The sequence below is a fragment of the Carassius carassius genome, chromosome 35 (assembly GCF_963082965.1).
Source record: "Carassius carassius chromosome 35, fCarCar2.1, whole genome shotgun sequence".
NCBI lineage: Eukaryota > Metazoa > Chordata > Actinopteri > Cypriniformes > Cyprinidae > Carassius > Carassius carassius.
The window spans coordinates 7831696-7850735 of NC_081789.1; the positions used below are offsets into that span (position 1 = coordinate 7831696).

The 19040-nt window shown below is 35.9% G+C and overlaps 1 protein-coding gene across 3 annotated transcripts in view; it reads right to left on the reverse strand.

The window, feature by feature from the left end:
• The window catches only part of ofcc1 (orofacial cleft 1 candidate 1), a 77335-nt gene that overhangs the window by 13848 nt on the left and 44447 nt on the right, over positions 1-19040 (reverse strand). For all 3 annotated transcript variants that reach the window (XM_059524091.1, XM_059524090.1, XM_059524089.1), the window contains 4 exons: positions 17740-17976; positions 14484-14736; positions 13419-13582; positions 6435-6594 (listed from right to left, as the gene is read on the reverse strand). In XM_059524091.1, coding sequence (XP_059380074.1) covers positions 6435-6594; positions 13419-13582; positions 14484-14736; positions 17740-17976 — 814 coding nt within the window. The remainder of the gene's footprint in view (positions 1-6434; positions 6595-13418; positions 13583-14483; positions 14737-17739; positions 17977-19040) is intronic.

A 19040-nucleotide genomic window follows, 5' to 3' on the forward strand; every position in this document is an offset into this window, starting at 1 on the left:
GGAAAGGAAACAGCGACTTGCATGAAGCACTAATGCCTGGAAGTGAAACTTTTTTCGAGGTTTGTTTGGAGGGGAGAGAGTCAGGGATATTTAGATTCATATTAAAAATGGTTTTGCATGCACCAATCTGCTCATAGATTTACTTGAGGATCAGCAACTACACTGGCTAAAAACTAAAAACCAATCAGAGTGATTCATTTGGGTTTTAATTAAAAGATTGGATCTTCAACAGAACAAAAGATATCATGAGAAAATAACTATATTACAAGGTGGTGTAATGTTTATGTTTAGTTTAGCTGATATTTCATTCCTTTCATTCTGTTTCCTATGTAGGGTTAGAGTTAGACCCTAATCCTATGTATCATTTCAGTTTAGTTATTGATTACCCCTTGTTAGTTACTAGTTTCTAATTAGTTTCACGTGTGTCTACTTAGGTATTTACCTAAGGTATTTAGGTAAATACTAAGGTATTTACTTTTGTTTGTTTCCTGAATATAGTTTTTGGTTATTCTCCTGCATATTTTGACTCATTGATTAAACACTGTGTCTATAGTGATCCTTTGTTGTCTTTGTTGACTACCAAAAAATACCCTGACGGCTGACTCGTACAGAAAAGTGTGATTTAAAAAAAAAAAAAAATGTCAGCACTAATGCCCACCCCTAACCTCGCTTCTAACCCTAAGCATAAGTGGGGTGTAAGTAGATCATATAATAACATAGAAATGAGAATTAATGACCAATTCACTAAAACATAAAATAGATACAAATTTCAAGAGAGTGTTGAAAATTCTCCTCACAAATGAAAAAAATGTAACACCTTAACACTTTGTTAAAGCAATAAGAACTCACGACTGGGCTTTACAGTGATTTTACTATAGCTACGGGGTGTTTTTAGACAACACAAACCAGACCCTGTTAAATTGTTAAAGTTAATTAAATAATTGTGAAGTTAATTTATTATGAATACTACTTTAAATAAACAATTATCCTGTACCGTATTTAAAGAAGGGTTATCATAGCTAACTAAAACTAAAATTAAAACAATTAGATAGATAGATAGATAGATAGATAGATAGATAGATAGATAGATAGATAGATAGATAGATAGATAGATAGATAGATAGATAGATAGTAAATTAATAAAAAAATATATAAACATATATTAAATGTGTAAAACATACATTTGATATTACTGTTTCATATAAACAATAGTGAACTGATCTGAATAAGAATCAGTTCTTTTTTGGTTCTGAATCCTAGCTGCAATTGTGCTTTGTGCAATGTGTGTTTCTTCTTGCATTACTTTGCTGTAGAGGCATAAAAATAACTTCAAAAGACCATAAGTACCTAAGTGTCAGTCTAAAATAAATAAATAAATTAATTAATTAATTAATTAATAATTGTTCTTCTGTATTGATTCCAGCTTGTTTTTGAATGCCAAGAAACATAGCATCGGGTGGTTCTTGGCCTCTTGGTAATGCATTAAAATTGTTTGATGCATAACTAGCCATGCATTATCCCATATATGTGCCTAATTCTAATTGACTGTTGTTTTAGCAATACACTACATCTGTTTTCAGGCTCTGTTGCATGGTAGATACAATCAGTTGATGTTTTTGCCTAAAAACAATTTAATAAAAAAAAAAAAAAAAAATCCCTGTTGTGCTGCAACTTTAAACTATGTTCACAGACTTACTGACCATCCAAGTTATTCCTTCTTTTTTACATTATGAGAGAGAGAGAGAGAGAGAGAGAGAGAGAGATTACAGGATCTATATGAGTTTTAACATGTGGACTCAATTTCAAACTCCCAGCTGCAATTGTTTTGACAGCTGACCGTGTGCAATATGTTCGGATAAAATTAAAAGAAACGTCCATCTCTGGTACAACCAACGACCAAACTGGTATGTGGAAAACAAGCGCTGTATAAAAACAATCATAGTGCTGCCATGTTTTCAGAGCGTGTGAGTGAACTAACTCTTGCTCACTTGCTAAGATTCTGTTTTTACTGATTACCCATCCATAGTAGAATCCAGACTTAACCGTGACCATAAAAAAAGTGACTGAAGATATTGAATAAGATACGAGCTTTATAAACACACCAAAGCAATAAATTAGCCAAGAACAATCTCAGGGGCTTCCACGCAAATCCAGACTGGTGTCTCTCTCTTCCCAAACCATTGTGTGACTGCAACACTTTCACACATTGCTGCCCACCGAAAGCCGTTGACCTTTTCTGCATGGCAGGCGTGTCCCCTCTGCAGTCATGTCGTATTGAGCTCTGTTGTGTGGCTGTGCCGCTGTAGCCTGGGGCCCTGCAGCCTCTGTGCACTGTCCACTAATAGCCTCCTGTAATTGAAGAAGCGGCTTTCAGAACTAATGCAAGCAAACAGGCCGACGGAGTGGAGGGGGTAGGGCTGCAGGTGCCTTCCTGTGACCCTTCCTATATCGGGGCAGATTCTGGGCAGCTTCCCCCTTCGTTTCAGTGTTTATGTTCCTGTTTTGGGTATGTTTCCAAGGCTTTTTCAGGCCCATTGTTGCCTGACAGTGTCTCCGGAGCTTGCCGGTCATGGGCCACTAGTCAGCTTTTGTAGGTGAGAACTAAAGCTGATAATTTTGGAAAAAGCCATAAATTGTATGTGGGACTAAAAAAATAAATAGTAATAATAATAAAAAAATAAAATCCAGAATTTTGAAAGGTGACAGTGTAGCACTCAAAATAATCCTAGAAATTCTGCTTATTATAATGCAGATCAATATTTAAATATTTAGTAAATGAACTGTATTAAATTTGTGGTTATTTAGTAATGCCGTGCCTTTTAATTGTAATATTGTAATATATATTTCAAAGTGTAAAAGTTTAGGGTCAGTAAGTTATTTTTTTTGTAATAGTCTCGTACGCTTCACAAGGCTGCATTTATTTGTTTCTGCTTTATCAAAAATACAGCACAGTTTACCAGTTCAACATTTTAAATAATGAAAATGTATTTTATTCCTTTAATGCAAAGCAGCATAATTCCATTTTGGTAAAATACATAATTACAAATAAATCACTCGTACTGTCCCCAAACATTTTTACAGTATATCATAAAGGTAGGGGGATTTTAACTGTGAAAGCAATATTTGTTTTCCGACTTTTAAATATTACATATAGGTGACAGTATTTAATCATTTGAACAAAGGTAACTGTAGAGAGAGAAAGTTTGGAGTGAGTTATTTGATGTCACAGAATTGGACTAAAGCAACAGCATGAAGAGGTCCCACGTAACTCTGTCTTAATAATTACAGACGGAGAGACAGAGAAATGAGTGGTGGGGGGTGCACAGGAAGACAGCGGCAGTCTGCTCGTCATTAGATCTTCAATGTGTGTGTTCTCCTTCCTGCGACAGGTTGGGCCCCCTGTCAGTTGTTTTGCAAAGCACCTAGGGTGTTCCTTAAATTCAGCCTGTGGAAAGACATTACTGAGACATGTGGAGACAAATAGCACGACAGAGTGCAAATCTCGATGCGATTCAGTAGCGAAAACATCTCCAGGGCTATCAGCAGCCATTAGCGTAACGTTCTGGTGAATTACGGAGAAGATTACGGCGACGCCGGACTCCTTTGTCACTGTCACACAGACGGTGACAAAACAGTTTGCGTTACCTGCTTAAGCACGGCAGACATTAGCACCTCCCTTCCAGGTACAGTAATCAAGAAGGTGACGGCATACAATTAATGAGGTCCATCTGCAGCAGTGCCTATACATAATTAATGAGCTCATTATCCACACACTTTGACTTTAGGCCCCTTCGCTAGACATAGGCTACACACTATAGGAGTGCAGTTAGAACATAAAGTCTATTTGGTTGCAATCACCACCATAGAAATGTTTCTCAGCAAAAGACCCACGACCTACAGTGTGGCCATCCATACTGTGTGTGCAAGTGTTTATTTTTATTCAGTGGCCTCTGAATGCTAGTATGACAATGTGTTACTAATGTAATAATGCTGATCACATGGCCTAGAAGGAAATAAGCTGTAATAGGAAGTTACTTAAAGAGTAAAAAATCAGATTAGTGTTTTTTTTTTTCATTGAAACATACAGAATTTGATAATAATAAAGCCAGGCCACGTGCAAAATTATTTATTGTGGATTGTTGTATTGTTATAGTGCTCGGAAAAAGAAACTTACATTAATGATAAATTACCCATAACTGTTTTAGTGTCAGAACGGTTTCTTTACTCTATAAAGAAAAATAAAATGTGCTTCATATCAGGAATCAAGTTACTTAAAATTAGCAAATGATTGGCTTTAATAACCTAATATAGGCTATAGATGACAAATTACATGGAATCTCATTTATGTAAAAAATTTATTTTGAATGTTTATTTTTGGTCAGTGTCAGAGTAAATCCCAAGTATTTCTACTAGTGACATTTTTTCTGTTTCATCCATTAATATGATGACATGGTCTGAAAAAAATAAAAGAAGTATTCCATCTCAATTATTATGATCATAAAATGTTCATGTACAGTAACAATTGTACAGACATTAGAAAAATATATAGGATAGCAGTTTTAAATAAATTGTACCAGGACACTGTAGTCACTTTTGTAATGTTTTAAATCCTATTATATATGCAAAATGCATGAAACAAAGGAGAAGATAAATCTTTTTTTTTTCAAGACAAATTATATTTGTTGTAATGATGATATTTATTTGGTATTTGATGTGCTGAGGCCAAGACAAAGTATGTCAGTTACTGCAAAATTGTAATATTCATTTGAAATGATCAGCACATATACAGTATTGGCCACAGCCCAATGAGCTGCTAAAACTTTTAAAGTTTCCAAGCGTCCTGTGGCTCTGTCTGTACCTGTAAATGTTTTCTATGCTCTCTCCACCCCCATTCTCTGCTAATGAAGGCCTCGTGGCCTCTTGTTATTAAAATCATGCCTCTTTCAGCGATATTAATTGGGTCCATAATAAGGAATGTGCTGGATTCATTATTTAATTGTGAGAGAACCTTTGGAATACAGTTTCTGAAATCTATTTTTAATGAAAACTACTACATCCTGGCCTAATCATATCAAGCATGTTCTATCTAATTAAGGATGCAAAAAATCATTAGAGTTGCAAAATATTAGTTTCAGCACTGTCTGGCTGCTCCCTCCCCTCCAACATATATTTTTTCTACTGTGTTGATAAATAGTTAATGAGGGAAAAATGACAAAAATTTGCATGTAGGCAAATTAGTTTAATAGGGATATGTCTTTGCTGAGTTGGGAAAGTGACCCTTTTTGCATAGAGAAATTGCCACAATAATTATGAAATAATAGCCTAGCCCGTCTTATTTAAATGAAAAATCGTCAGCCTGAATAATGTAAAAATTGTGAAATGCAATAACCCTAAATTTTCATCATGCTGGCGAATGTGTTTAATGTGTTAGCATTTTATCAGTTCAATAACGGCAAATTAGGGCCAATATGAGAGAGGAGGTTATGACTGCAGTTCTGGGATGGAGACCGCTCTAGCTTGAAAAAGATTCTGCAAGTGTGTTGGCTAAACGATGCTGTTTCTTAATTACAATCTAAACAACTGCATCCAATTAGTAGCACCTTCATTACTAATATTTCCACAGCTGTAGCAGTACTTTTTGAATCTAAAACATAAACAGGGTCATTGCAAAGGGCTGCAAAAATAACATGATTTGCAAAAGTCTACGATTTGAGCTAGGAATTGCAGAATTCCTTTTTAATGACTTGTTTGAAAACCAATAACATTTCTTCATCAAGAGCACTAAAGAGGAGTTGCCACCCAAGTTGTGAACTCAGTGTATGTGTGTTGAGTGTGTGTCCTCATGCGTGCCACTGTTGATTGAGCAGTCTTTTTTCTTAATGAAATATTGCTGGAAATTGATTTCCGTGGATTAATCAAGCCGAATTCCTTTTTGGATAATTAGCCCAAACTAATTAGACTAGCTAAAAACCTCTGTGACAAATTTTTTGGCATTCACAAATGTAACTAAAGAAAACAGAATGATTTGAAATAATAATGTTATATCCTTTGAATCCATTTTATGTTAATTATAATGCATATTAGAAAGCTCAGTGAACAGTTCAGTGTGACAGTCCATTTCTGAAAACCATCACAAAGGCTTTCTGACTCACAAATGCTAGCGGGCATCTATGAGCCATCAAACAGACAGAAATCTTTTGCAGAGGCAATCTGATGGATTAGTATCAACTACCATTTTGCCCATCTCCTTTAAAACAGCCATTAATCCAATTAAGCACTTAAGACTTGAGCAGGGCTTTGCAACATTCAGACGTTGTATGGCAATGCAGCCCATGACAGCTGGATCGCCTTGATGCAAAAAGATATTCTCTCTCAACCAGTGTTCAGTGCTGGTTGTTACCACCGTAAACAGGTAAGAACTTCCTCAGACTTACCTTACGTCTCTCTCCATTGAAGCCTCTCCATTGCTCTGCCTTCTTTACAATGTAATTGAGCTCTTGGTTGGAAACCTCCATGTCATGTGGAACAAAGAATGCTCCCTCAGTGCTGTGGAGCCGCTGGTAGATATCTAATAGTCTCCCATCATTGTGAAGTCTGTTAAAAGAAGTAGAAGGTTAGGAAAGGTTTGGTAAAATTATGAATTTATAGCACCAAACTCCAAAAAAAAAAAAAAAATGACACTATATTTTAAATCTATATTGGTCATGTAAAACGAAGGAACCAGTGGCATTTGGTGTTGGTGATGTTAATCTTGGTCTTCTGCTCCTATGACTTATTTTTTACCAAACACAAGTACGAATTATATTTGAAAGACCCTAAAGAATATTAACACATTTTTCCATCCGTTTCTCACATATTATTAGAATTTAGCGACTATTAAAGGGTTTCAATGGCATGGACGGCATGTAAAGATGACCTGATGATCAGCAAACTATTTCTTGGTTTGACACAAAGTTGCAGGATAGAGGTTCAGAGTTAAAATGTGTTTTATGCCACCTTGTCACATCCTGGTCATTTTGCTGTCAAGGCTGTTAACGTCTGACGAACAGCTCATCTGACCTTTCCAACAGAGTGAAATTCTGATGAGCTTCAGCTCGGCAGAAAAGCAGGCCTGACCCATCAATGTCAACCGGCAAAACAGAAGTGACTCTAGTCTAGGTTTGACACCTTTGTTAAAGGGATAGTTCACCCAAAAATGAAAATTCTGTCATCATTTACTAACTCTCATGTCGTTCCAAACCTGTATGAGTTGCTTTCTTATGTTGAACATAAAATAAGATAATTTGAAGATTGCTGGTAATCAAACAGTTGGTGGTTCTCATTGATTCAATAGTATTTGTTTTCAGACTATGAAAGTCAAATGGAAACGACAACTGTTTGGCTATCAGCAATCTTCAAAATATTTTCATTTATGTTTAACATAAGAAAGCAACTCATACAGGTTTGGTGTTTGGCATTAGGGTGAGTAAATGATGACAGAATTTTCATTTTTGGGTGACCTATCCCTTTAACTAATTCTGGTATTTTCTTCTTCCCTACATTCTACTCAAGTAAAAGCCGGAATGAATAGATGTCTTGGACCTCTAGTGGGTCTTAAGCTTCTGAATAATATCAAATAAAGCCTCCTCTCTCACTCATCACAGAGAAGGTGCATTGAATGTTGGATTCTAAAGGCAGTGTAGGAGGCTTGTTTACTTGTGTTTTTGTGGGGAGGCTGTCTCTTCAGATCATATCTAGATCCTAACGTTCTTCAAAGAAGCTGAGCTTATAGAGGTATCTGAATCTATGTCTGGTGAGGAAGTTGTGATTCATATGACCACTACAGAATGGTTATTGATATTTAGTCTTAAGGTGGCACCCAGTCAGGCATCACTCTTAGTCAGTGCAGGAATCATCAGCCGTGAAAACACACAGCTTGGCTTCTCTTCAAAATGTCTTGACCCTCCACTGCGGAAAAGAGATTATTCTCGCTCAAAAGGGTAATGAGCACTCCAGAAAATGAAACATCTACCATGCAAAGTTTAAAGGATGAAAAGCAGTATGGCTTTGTGAAATGTAACGATCCATCATTCTACCAAGGGAAAAAAAGCGTGTGATGATTGCTTTTCTATGGCACGTACACATGACCTAAGTATACATGAATGATGATAACCCATTCATTTAAGATCAAAATGAAAGATATATAAATAATAATATTGCCAGAGTACACATATTCTATTATATATTTAGTAAATGTCTTAATGTGAATCAATATGTATTCAAAATCATATTTCTTACTGTATGTCAGGAATTTATAATAAACAATGCAGAATCATGATGAAATTTAGTATTTTTGAAATAAAGATATAAATCAATAATTGGCTTAAGATGACTAAGGGCTCATCCACACAAAGACCTATTTTCCTATTTTATCTTTTTTTTCCTCGTTCTTCTGTGAGCATGGCATTGTCTCAAGAAATATCTGTGTACACATGAAACCACTGAAACCGGCTCAAAACGATGTAGTGTACTTGCCAGCCCATTATGTGGTGCTGTAATTCTGCCACAGAGATACACCAAAAATGGAAAAGAAGACTTGGACCATGCACATAAACATCGTACTCTGTATACAAACTCAACACAACAACAAGAAAAGCTAGTAAATTGGGTAAAGCTAATAGGCTCAGTAGCTTCTGCAGCATGAACACGAGCATGTAGTCCGCCATTGTTGTTGTTGTTGGTGTTATGTGACATAGCGGTGTCTGACTATGGTTGAAACGTGGGGTGATGACATCATCGTTTCTCAAAATATACAGATTGGCTGTAAACACGAAAACATAAAGTTGTCGTTTTCAGATGTATCCGAGACCCGGTTTCACAAAATAGCAGTTTTATGCTCCCATAATGAAGGATCCGTCTGGGTGAAATGCTGATACGATATAAATTTCTCTGTGAAAAATCTCTGTCTGTACAGGACCTAGGACAAGAAGAAAGCAGATTATTATTATTAAAAAAAAATTCTCCTTGATTAGCTTTTCAAAGTCAGGCTATGCAGTTGGTCCATGGTAGTGGGGTCAGGTGATCATTGTGTTGATTGTGGCCCTGATATGTTTCAAGGGGACCTTGGCACCAGTGCAAGGTCACCAGGTCTTCTGAAACTAATTGGCAACTACTTTCAATGGAGCTATAGGCTGCACAAAATGTTAATAAATGTCACTAAAAGGCACCATAGACTAATTAGAACTTTCATGTGATTGTTACTTTGTATTTACATTCTGCCTACTGTCAGCACTTTATATTTGTTTGAATTTGTCAACCGAATATATTGTTCCTCTCAGCCACTCACTGAACCATCCTTGGGCTTGTGGGGCTATACCAACAAGTCTAAGAAATTAAAAAATGTTGTCCAAGAAGGTCCTGGACTTGTTTCAGTTATTTCCTCTCACATCAATAGTTAGTTAGCCATTAGCTGTAGGTTTTGCAGGGTGCTCAAGAACAACCGTTATACCTAGCCATCTGCCACAGTCAACACAGTTGGCTTCTTTGGTGGGGAAAGTCACTAAAGATGCCAGAAATTTTATAAATCTTGCATTAAACTTACAAAGTTAAAGTTGACAATACTGATGAGGAGGCAAATAGTCCAATGTATATTCACGTTTAATTTCATGTTTACACTAATTCCAGGCTAAGGAAATTTAGAACACCATATTCACTTGCTTTAGCAATGAGACTTTAGTATGTTTGTATGTTTTAGTAACATTACATTTATTGGACATTATAACTTTATATTCATTATATCACAACATCTCTTTCATGGAAGTGATGGTAACATGAAGGCTGAGAGTGATCTATCTGACTGGCTACCTCATGATTCAACATGTTCAATCAGCCAGAAATCTGATTTGAATGGAGGTCAGCTTGGTGTGTCATGCCTTAATATCCTTCGTGTAATAATAACTGGAAGTTCTTTATTTGCTAACAGTGTGAAACTGAGATGATCATAGGAGGCCCATAATGATGACCCTTCTCCTCAGTTTCAGAACCAGAGATGTCTCCAACTTGGTGATTCCCTGAAATGTTCTTCCAGTAAACTCTATCATCACTCTATAAGCATGTTCATTGCCTTGCAGAAAAAAAAGGTCAGTTTGATGGCCTCAACCGAATAGACTCCAAAGGTTATGATAGCTTGTGTGCTGTTTTGTAGTCTTTATGAGTATGGAAGGCTGTCCTAAACATTCACTGTGAATGTTCCATTGCCACTCTCAGGCCCAAATCTGGACCCTAAGTAAATTAAAGTGAGAAATGTCCATTGCTATTTATCAAACATTTCCATATGTGCTGTCTGGACATAGCTTCAGGTGCACCTCATCATATGGTTTCAGTAGAACTCTGCAGCCCTGCTCTTAGCCACCTGCTCAAAACATCAGCCTGGGCCCAAGATGACAACACTAGGTCAAACAACCCAGAACTAGGCACATCCTAAAACACATTTATTAGAATGTGTATGAGAGTGACTGTGTTTAGTCAATTTGATCCTAATAGCACTGGACCATTATCAGAAAAGCCCGCTCATGCAGCAATAACAGCTATACTGTAAGTACATTTCATGTGTACATTTCTATTATAACTTAAGACATTCAAATACATCTTAAGTAGTCCCAGAGAATGTGGGTTTTTCGGTTGTTTTGTCTAGCCAACAGTTAAAGGACTTTTTCGATGTTATATAAAGCTATGAATAAAAAACAAGACATCCCATAAACCATCAGGTTTTAGTGTTTGAAGTGTTTTAGATACCGAACTCTGAAGATGGATACAGCACTGAACAATAATGTCATTCACCATTTAAAATTGTCTGTAACAAAATATCCCTGACAAAATTTCAACACAAAGAAATTTAAGGATCAGGAAACAAACAAAGAACCAGGAAAACTAGCACATGCTAGTATCTGCCTCTCAACCAATGAGACTGTCAGCCTGAAAGCCTCTCAACTGACCAGATGTTGAAGAGGAGAATCATTCAGTCACTGTTCACTGCTTTAAAACAGACACTTTAGTTGTGCCACTAATCACCTCTTATTTCAAAATAACAAGTTCACCTGTGGTCCCACATCAAATGTCTGATTTTGTTTATATATTTTCTGACAAACGAAAAAAAAACATGCTTTTTTTCCTGCTTTGCAGAGAGTGAATCAGGGCTTGCTAAAATGTAATTAAAAACGGATAACAGTTCATTCTATCTATACGTGTAGCCTCAGGCGTTATTTTAGAAATAGGTCAGGCACTGTGTCAGTGCTTCTCTCCACACAGTGAATAGAAGCAGATAACCCATAAAAACGCGCAAGCCTACTCACAATCAGACTGCTGGCCTACATTCACACAGCACAACCACCCTTCAGCTTTTACCCATGTTAGACGCGCCAACCCTGCCATCCTAGAGCCGTGCACTGGCATGAGACATCACCCGCCTCTACAGCTGACACCTAATGTCGTCCATCCAGTGTGGGATAAAAGCCCAGCCATTGAGATGAAAAGCTAGATGAAAGCTCTTTCTCTGAGACCATTCTACACTGATTAGTGAAAAATCAGGTTGTTACAGTTTTGGGCCCTTTGTTTTAATTCCAGTCCTTAAAGCTACAGTCTGTGTGATTAAAGACCTAAATATTCAAAATAGGGATGGTACATGAAAAGAAATCCATGAACAGTCGATTTCATATCTATATCTGACACATGCATTTCTTGACTTCTTGGTCCAAATTTAGCCTTAAAATCAAAGGTTTTCCATGTTTGGTTAATATGATTTTGTGCAGTATGATCTTGCCCAGTAACAGCAATTTGAACAAAGAAAGAAAAAAAAATAATATAAAAAATATATATATACTTTATTGTACATGATCCTTAGTGGACATTATTTCTAAACACATCACAATTTGGTTCCTGGTAATATAATCATAAACCCCAATGTTCATTACGTCTGTCATGCATATTAACAAACCCTGTGGTGATTTCAGCTCATCTTCATGTCATTTCTCTGATTATTTATTCTTTAATTTCATGGGAGTATTAAATCAAACTGCATTACATCAACACTTGGCTGTCAGATGACGGTAATGAGCAGAAAGCTCTTGATAGGGCCTGTTTATGATGCTTATGTGCTGGTGGACAGGACTTCATTGGCTGGATGTCCCTCAGGGGTTCCCTGTCCAAAAATACACTGCCATAATCTCAGACTCTGAATCGTGTGGACTGCAGTGTTGTGACACTTTTGACACTTCCACCAGGAAGGTCACACACAAACTCTCAAGTTGACAGGAAAAATAACGGCAAAGTGAAAACTGCATTTTGGTTCCTATTGTGAAATTCCTTTTCTGAAGATAGACATAATTTATTACTTGGATGCTAAAAAAAAAAAAAAAAAAAAAAAAAAAGACAATTTATTACTTGGATGCTTAAAAAAAAAAAAAAAAAAAAAATATATATATATATATATATATATATTGTGTCAAAATAATTTAATCCTCTCATCTTGCATCCCTTTTTTTATATTTTCTCTCAACATCGCCACCTTTCCCTTCCATTTACAAACTCAAAACTGCTGTTACCTAAATGTCAAGTCATTTACATTTATGACACAAGGTTTGTTGCTTTCTGTTAAATATAAATGTGTGGTATATATGTTGTATGTTAATATATCCCTCTGCTGACATGCTTGGCTGCCCTGCAAGCAGCCTTCTGTTTTCTCTCTCCCTCTTGTACAATTAAAACTGGCAAATGAAGAATGCCTCGTCAAGGTCAGGTGAGTTCTCCTATAAAATAAATGCCCTGAATTAAGTCTGTTCAGAGGAAAGGATCTTCTCACGGCCACTTATTGCACTCATTTCATCAGGTGCTTTTTCTCTCCCACTTAACTTTGCTTATTTTTAAAGCACTTACACTGCATCATCAATGTATGTGTCCTGGCCTGCTTGCTGTATCTGGCTGCAGTTTGATGAAATTTGGAGCTCATCCAGGATGACCCTCCTAGAGAGAATTATATTCCTAAACCTAAATGTATCTCAAAATGATTTAGTGATTAATGAGGTGTTTAATTTTCACTACTACAAGTACTGCACAATTCTGCAGTGAATTAGAGAGCTAGTTGTGTTCAGTTCAAGACTCTGATTAAAACTTTGACTTAGTTCAAGATTTATTATTATTATTATTGTTGTTGTTTTTTTTGTTTTTTTTTAATGCATTTGGTGTAAATGATTAGGAAAAATAGTTCCAGAACCAAAGCCTGCTGCAAAAGTGGCTGCTTAAAGTTAGGCAAAATGTAAAATAATTTGCAGTGGCATAAAGGCATGCTACAAATTACAGGTGAAACATTAGCACGACTCCAAATAAATTTGACAAACTTTTGGTTTTGTGTTTGTTAGATTGTTTTTTTTTTTAAGATTCTATACCTGAGGAAGTAAACATAAAGGAAGGTGAAGGAGAGGATGCAGTGGACACCATACAAGAAGAGTGTGATGATGATGCCTGCTGTGCCCGACTGCTCAGTCCGAAAGAAATGCCAGTACAGCTTAGCAGCATCTGCTAACGGTTCCTCTGCACTGTAGGACAGACGCTGACCAAACAAAACACGTTTCACAAAATCACAACTTTCTCATCCATATAAAACATAAATACACAAACATATTGTCCCTTTATTTGTTCCGTTTAAATGTAAAAACATAAAAGCATTAGGAACATGAAAACCATTTTAAATACATATGGAGTATAAACACACGCATTTATTATTATTATTATTATTATTATTATTATTATTATTATTATTATTATTATTATTATTATTATTATTATTATTTTTATTAAATGATATGTTTTTTCTTGGTTTTACTTGTAATATGGGGAAGCATTATTTTAACCATTGTGAAAGAAGTACACTTGTGCATGCTTAAAAAAATAATAATAATAAGTTTTATAGAAGTAATTTGCTTTAAAAGAATATTCAATGTAAACTAAATGAAATGCAGACACTTTTATTACATGCTATAAAAATTAAATAATTTTATCTATTATCTTTTTTGACCCACATAGGACTTCATTAATGTAATTTCTATTGAAATATAATATAGCATATCTATCTATCTATCTATCTATCTATCTATCTATCTATCTATCTATCTATCTATCTATCTATCTATCTATCTATCTATCTATCTAGCTAGCTAGCTAAGGTCTTAGGTTTTTCAGTTCAAATAGTGACATCTGTAAAATAGCCTTTGTGATATCTGATGCTAGTTTTTTTTTTTTTTTTTTTTTGTTATTCAGCATTATGTATAGTCCAGTATTTAATATTTCCAACCAAAAATACACCTATAATCCTGAATAATCATTTTTCTCTACAGTCTGTCTATCCCATCCTTGCCCTCACATTCAGTTTTATTTGTAAAGTGACTTTGCTAAGATAATGGGAAACTTCTATTTACAGTGCAGAAGTGTCCACGTTATTTTAAGTGACTTACCCCTAGGACGGCATCCACAGCAAAGACCGCCAGAGGGTCCAGCACTGTCCACACCGCCGCAGCCATGATAAACTTTGACAGGAAGGAGGGCGGTGAGCCAAACGTTAGCTGACAGCCCCATCTGATCAGGAGCAGCAGTAGCGTAGCTGCATTCAAGGTCAGGGGGCCCAGCAGCACCAGCAGAACCTCCTCCAGGGTAGACAGCAGCGAACCCTGATAGACCAGATCCACCTTGTGCGCACCCAACCCAAATCTGCCCAGAGAGAGACACGATGAGAAGGTGATTAGTCCAAAATGTAAGATAATCAAATAAAAAATAAATGAGAAATTTGCATTTGACAATAATTGTGAATTAAAGTAATTCCAAATTACAGTATGAGCCGTTCTTAGGCAGGATGTTAAGTAAACCTGAGTTATCTGTTTATGTATTTATAACAATAATGAATAAGTTGAAAAATAAAATAATAACATTGGTAAGAGCATTTCTAGACCCTTTTTAGGGTCACCTTTCAGAGAGCATGTGAGTACCAAAAAGTTCTTCATGAATATTTGTGTGAAAATATTGGATGTGTGTCAATATAAACAAATATATGCATTAGATTTTAAAGTGACAACAACCACATACTGTATACCCTCTGTTTCCTGTGTTTAAGTCTTGTCAGTTTAAACATTCAAGTGATTTAAGCCATTAAAGTGCTAGATGACATGAAAGAGACCTCAGTGCTGTAATCTTTAACCGTGACAAATTGTTTCTGTGTGTGTGTGCAGAAAGCCACCTCTCAGACAACATATGAGTACCAAAAAGTTCTTAAAGAATATCCATGTGAAAATATGTGTGTCAACATAAACAAATATGTGCATTAGATCTTAAAGTGACAACAACCACATACAGAAAACCTTCTGTTTTCTGTGCTAATAATGTTAATCAAATAACAAAATAAAAAGAGAGGATTACTCACTGCTCTTAACTAAGCAGCTTACTGTAGCTTTAATAGGTACATGTGTATTTCCTTCATACAGTAATACAGTTTTCACAGGCACTCTACAAGTACTAAATTATTGTATTTATTTCATTTGTATCTTTGTTGCTCTGTATTTATTTGTGCTATTGCTTGTTATTTGTTATCTGATGCTTGCTTACTTGTATTCAATGTTTGAACTTTATATTAACTTGGCTAGTATTAGTATTTGCTATTAACTTAAATTGGAGTCGAGAACTGTGAAATTCCACTGGTCTCCAAACTGTCGGTAGTGTAAGGTTACATAGGTCAAAAAATAATGAAAGCAATAAATTTACTCATTTATTTAGGCAGGGCCAGTGAATGTTTTGGCAGGGCAAGTAAAATATCTGATCTCCTGGCCTGACCAGGTCAGTAGAAAAACTCCTTAATGTTGAGTCCTCAGTCAATATATAATACTTGTTAATAACAACATGATGACATTTTTTTTTTCTGATGATGTATACCAATTTGAACTTTAATGCAGACTGTTATTTGACTCTTATCATTATATAATTTATAAAATGTTTATATTGACTTGGTAGCGGTTTTAGTGGTAAGCTACTTGACTTTACAGTAGCCTAATCTAGTGGTGCTGATTTACAAAGAGACAATGGAATCATCTTGCTACACATTCTCACAGAGTGCTAAGCCCCCCTGAGGATGAAATCCTAGAACCTTCACTAAACATCTGCACAAAATACAGCAAAATGAAATGTTTAAGAATTTATGCTGATGTCTAGTGTTTTTAGTTTTTTTTTAAATAAATTTTCATGTCTTTCCTAATCTACCATCATCTCTCTGCTCATTAATCCCTCTCTACCGTTACCTGAGATTCTTTTGCACTCTTCATTTCACCTGTTCGGCCCATTTATGCTGCACATGTTCACTACTCCAGATTTTATAGCATTCTCTTAAACATTTAAAACGTGTGAAACTTTCCAACACTCACTGTATGTTATATCTCTTTTTATCAAGGTTTAATTTTTAAGAGTTTTTTGATTGATTGTCAAATTTAAATTGATTAAATTAAACTCAGATCAACTTGACTCAGTTTTGCTATATTTTATTCAGTCTGAGATTCAATTTTATATTCAGCTTGATTCCAGTGCATTTAAGATTCAATTTCATTTGATTTACTTTTATTCTGACAGAATCAGATCTCTAATTGTATTCCATTGTCAATACACACTTTTTCTTTCTTTTTTAGGATGCTGTAAATTACGTCAACAGATCTAGCCATCTAACACAACTCACTCCAACGTTTACAACGGGACCTGTGCTGGTAATGAAGAGTTTTTCCACATGCTTGTGGTGCAATAAAATCCACAGAACACATGTTGTTGTGTAGACGGGTGGGACTCATTTGGCACTGCAAGGTTGTGTGCTGATTTTGGAGTGTGTTTGTGTGTAGGAGTGAAGGGGGGTGGTATTTGTGAGAATGCTGGGGGTAATGAAATGTGCGTGGGGTAGAGTGAGAGAGAGACGCTAATGACTGCGGGGTGTGCGAGTGTGTGTGTGTGTATGTGCTGTCAGTTTGCAGCTGATCTCTGACCGCTACTGTGGTCACTAGCCCTGTAGAGAAACGCTCGCAGCGGACAAATGGACAGACATGTGGAACGTGTCATGAGCCTATGACCCCAGCTTTTTTGTTTTCCACTTGTTTCTCCCTCATCTGTCCTTCTCTGCATTCCTCTTATCTTCTGTCAGTCGTTTTCTTCGATTTAATGATCGGATTTGTTTGGCAAAAACACAACTTGGTGCGTAAGAATATTCACTGAATGACTCCTGGATGATAAAATAAATTAACACCACATGCAAAATAGAACCACGCTGCTGTATCACACAGGGTTTATGATGAAATGCTGTCCACACAATAAGAGAAGATAAATTCTTTCCAAATAATGCACACATAAAGACCCACACCCACGCATGTTAAAATCAACTGACTTTCCCCTCATAAGGTAGTTAAAGTTTAGACAAGTCTTGTAAAAGACTACCCATGTGTGTGCGTTTGCTTGCATGCATGTAAATGCACACACATGACATATACAACAACAGTGCATGAATCACCTGCATGCATATTTGTGCATATGAGTGTGTGTTTCCAGTGAATTATTGTAAGTAGACATTTGTAAAGGTCAGCATATCCTCTCCTGGAATAGTTCTGCATGCATTTGTGTGTTTGGAATAATGATGAGCTTGACACTGTGTGTTTGCGAATGATTGTTTTGTGAGGAGGGTCACGTATGTCTCACCTGTTGATGGGGATGTGTTGAGCCTGCAGGAAGAGCCACTGGCTGCAGTAATGAAGGTACAGACGGGGAAACCACATTAAGCTGAACAGGAGAATGGTCAGACTGATCTGAGACAGATGAGGACGTGGATGGCAGGACAAACCGAGCAGTGACGGGAGGAGACGCACTGCCAGACGTGTTCTCTCGCCCGTCCCACAGCACACAGCGGCAGACCTGTGCTGATTGTGGTGCTGAGACCTGGGGACAAAAAAAAAAACATGTGGGTGATTCTGTAAGCAGTGCAAAATAATATATAAATGCATAAATAGAGGTTTGTATGAGGATTTGATGTGCTCAATTTTAGATAAAATAAATTGAAAAACACAATTCTACCTTTTTAATTTAATACATCTGACTTAAAGAGTGTGATTGTTACTAATAAAATATATACTACCTATAATCACTTCATTATCATATTTGGTCACCATACAATGAATATTACACAATGGATGGAATTTAATTTAAGACTACTATTTATCACTAGTGCAATGCAATACAAAAATGTCAAATTTCCTTATATTTTAATCAACATCCCATATTGTAAGAAACATACATTTTCTGTAAAGCAGCTTTGAAACAACATGTATTGTTAAAAACGCTATACTAATAAACATTGACTGAACTGGATTATATGAGTGTTTATGGAGTTATTTCTTAAAAAAAACATGTCAAGTGTATGGTTACTAATGGTTATTAATCCTTTGCTATTTTTGTTAGCTGTGATATGGACAATATGGATGCATTTCTGAAAGGAGAAAAAAGTTTTAGATAGAAGAAGAAATTATTCCATGTATGGAACTGTGTATGTATGTTGTTATTAACTGTTATTAACTTGAAATAACTGTTGTTAATTTTGTTTCGATTTTTAAATTTCTCTCTTTGATGGAAAGTTTAAAATAATAGCATTTTATTGAAATATTTCTTCATTTATATTTCTTCATTTATTTTGTCCAGTGCAACTTACGAATAAGGAATATAACAAGCAATGCATCTTAAGGATGAAATAAATGAGAAATGTTAATAATAAAACGTTCAAGTAATAACAACTTGCCGATATATGAAATATACCATCTACATCACTAAAAGATCCACGCTACACAAAACTGTCTTTCTGTATATTCACAGCACACTAGACAGAGATAATGTGTCAGGGACGCATCCCTGTCAAGCCGCATTACGCCACCGCGGCAAATAAATCCTGACTTGCATCCCCTTTTCTAATGAACGTATCAATGATATATGAACAGATGTATTTTTAGCCG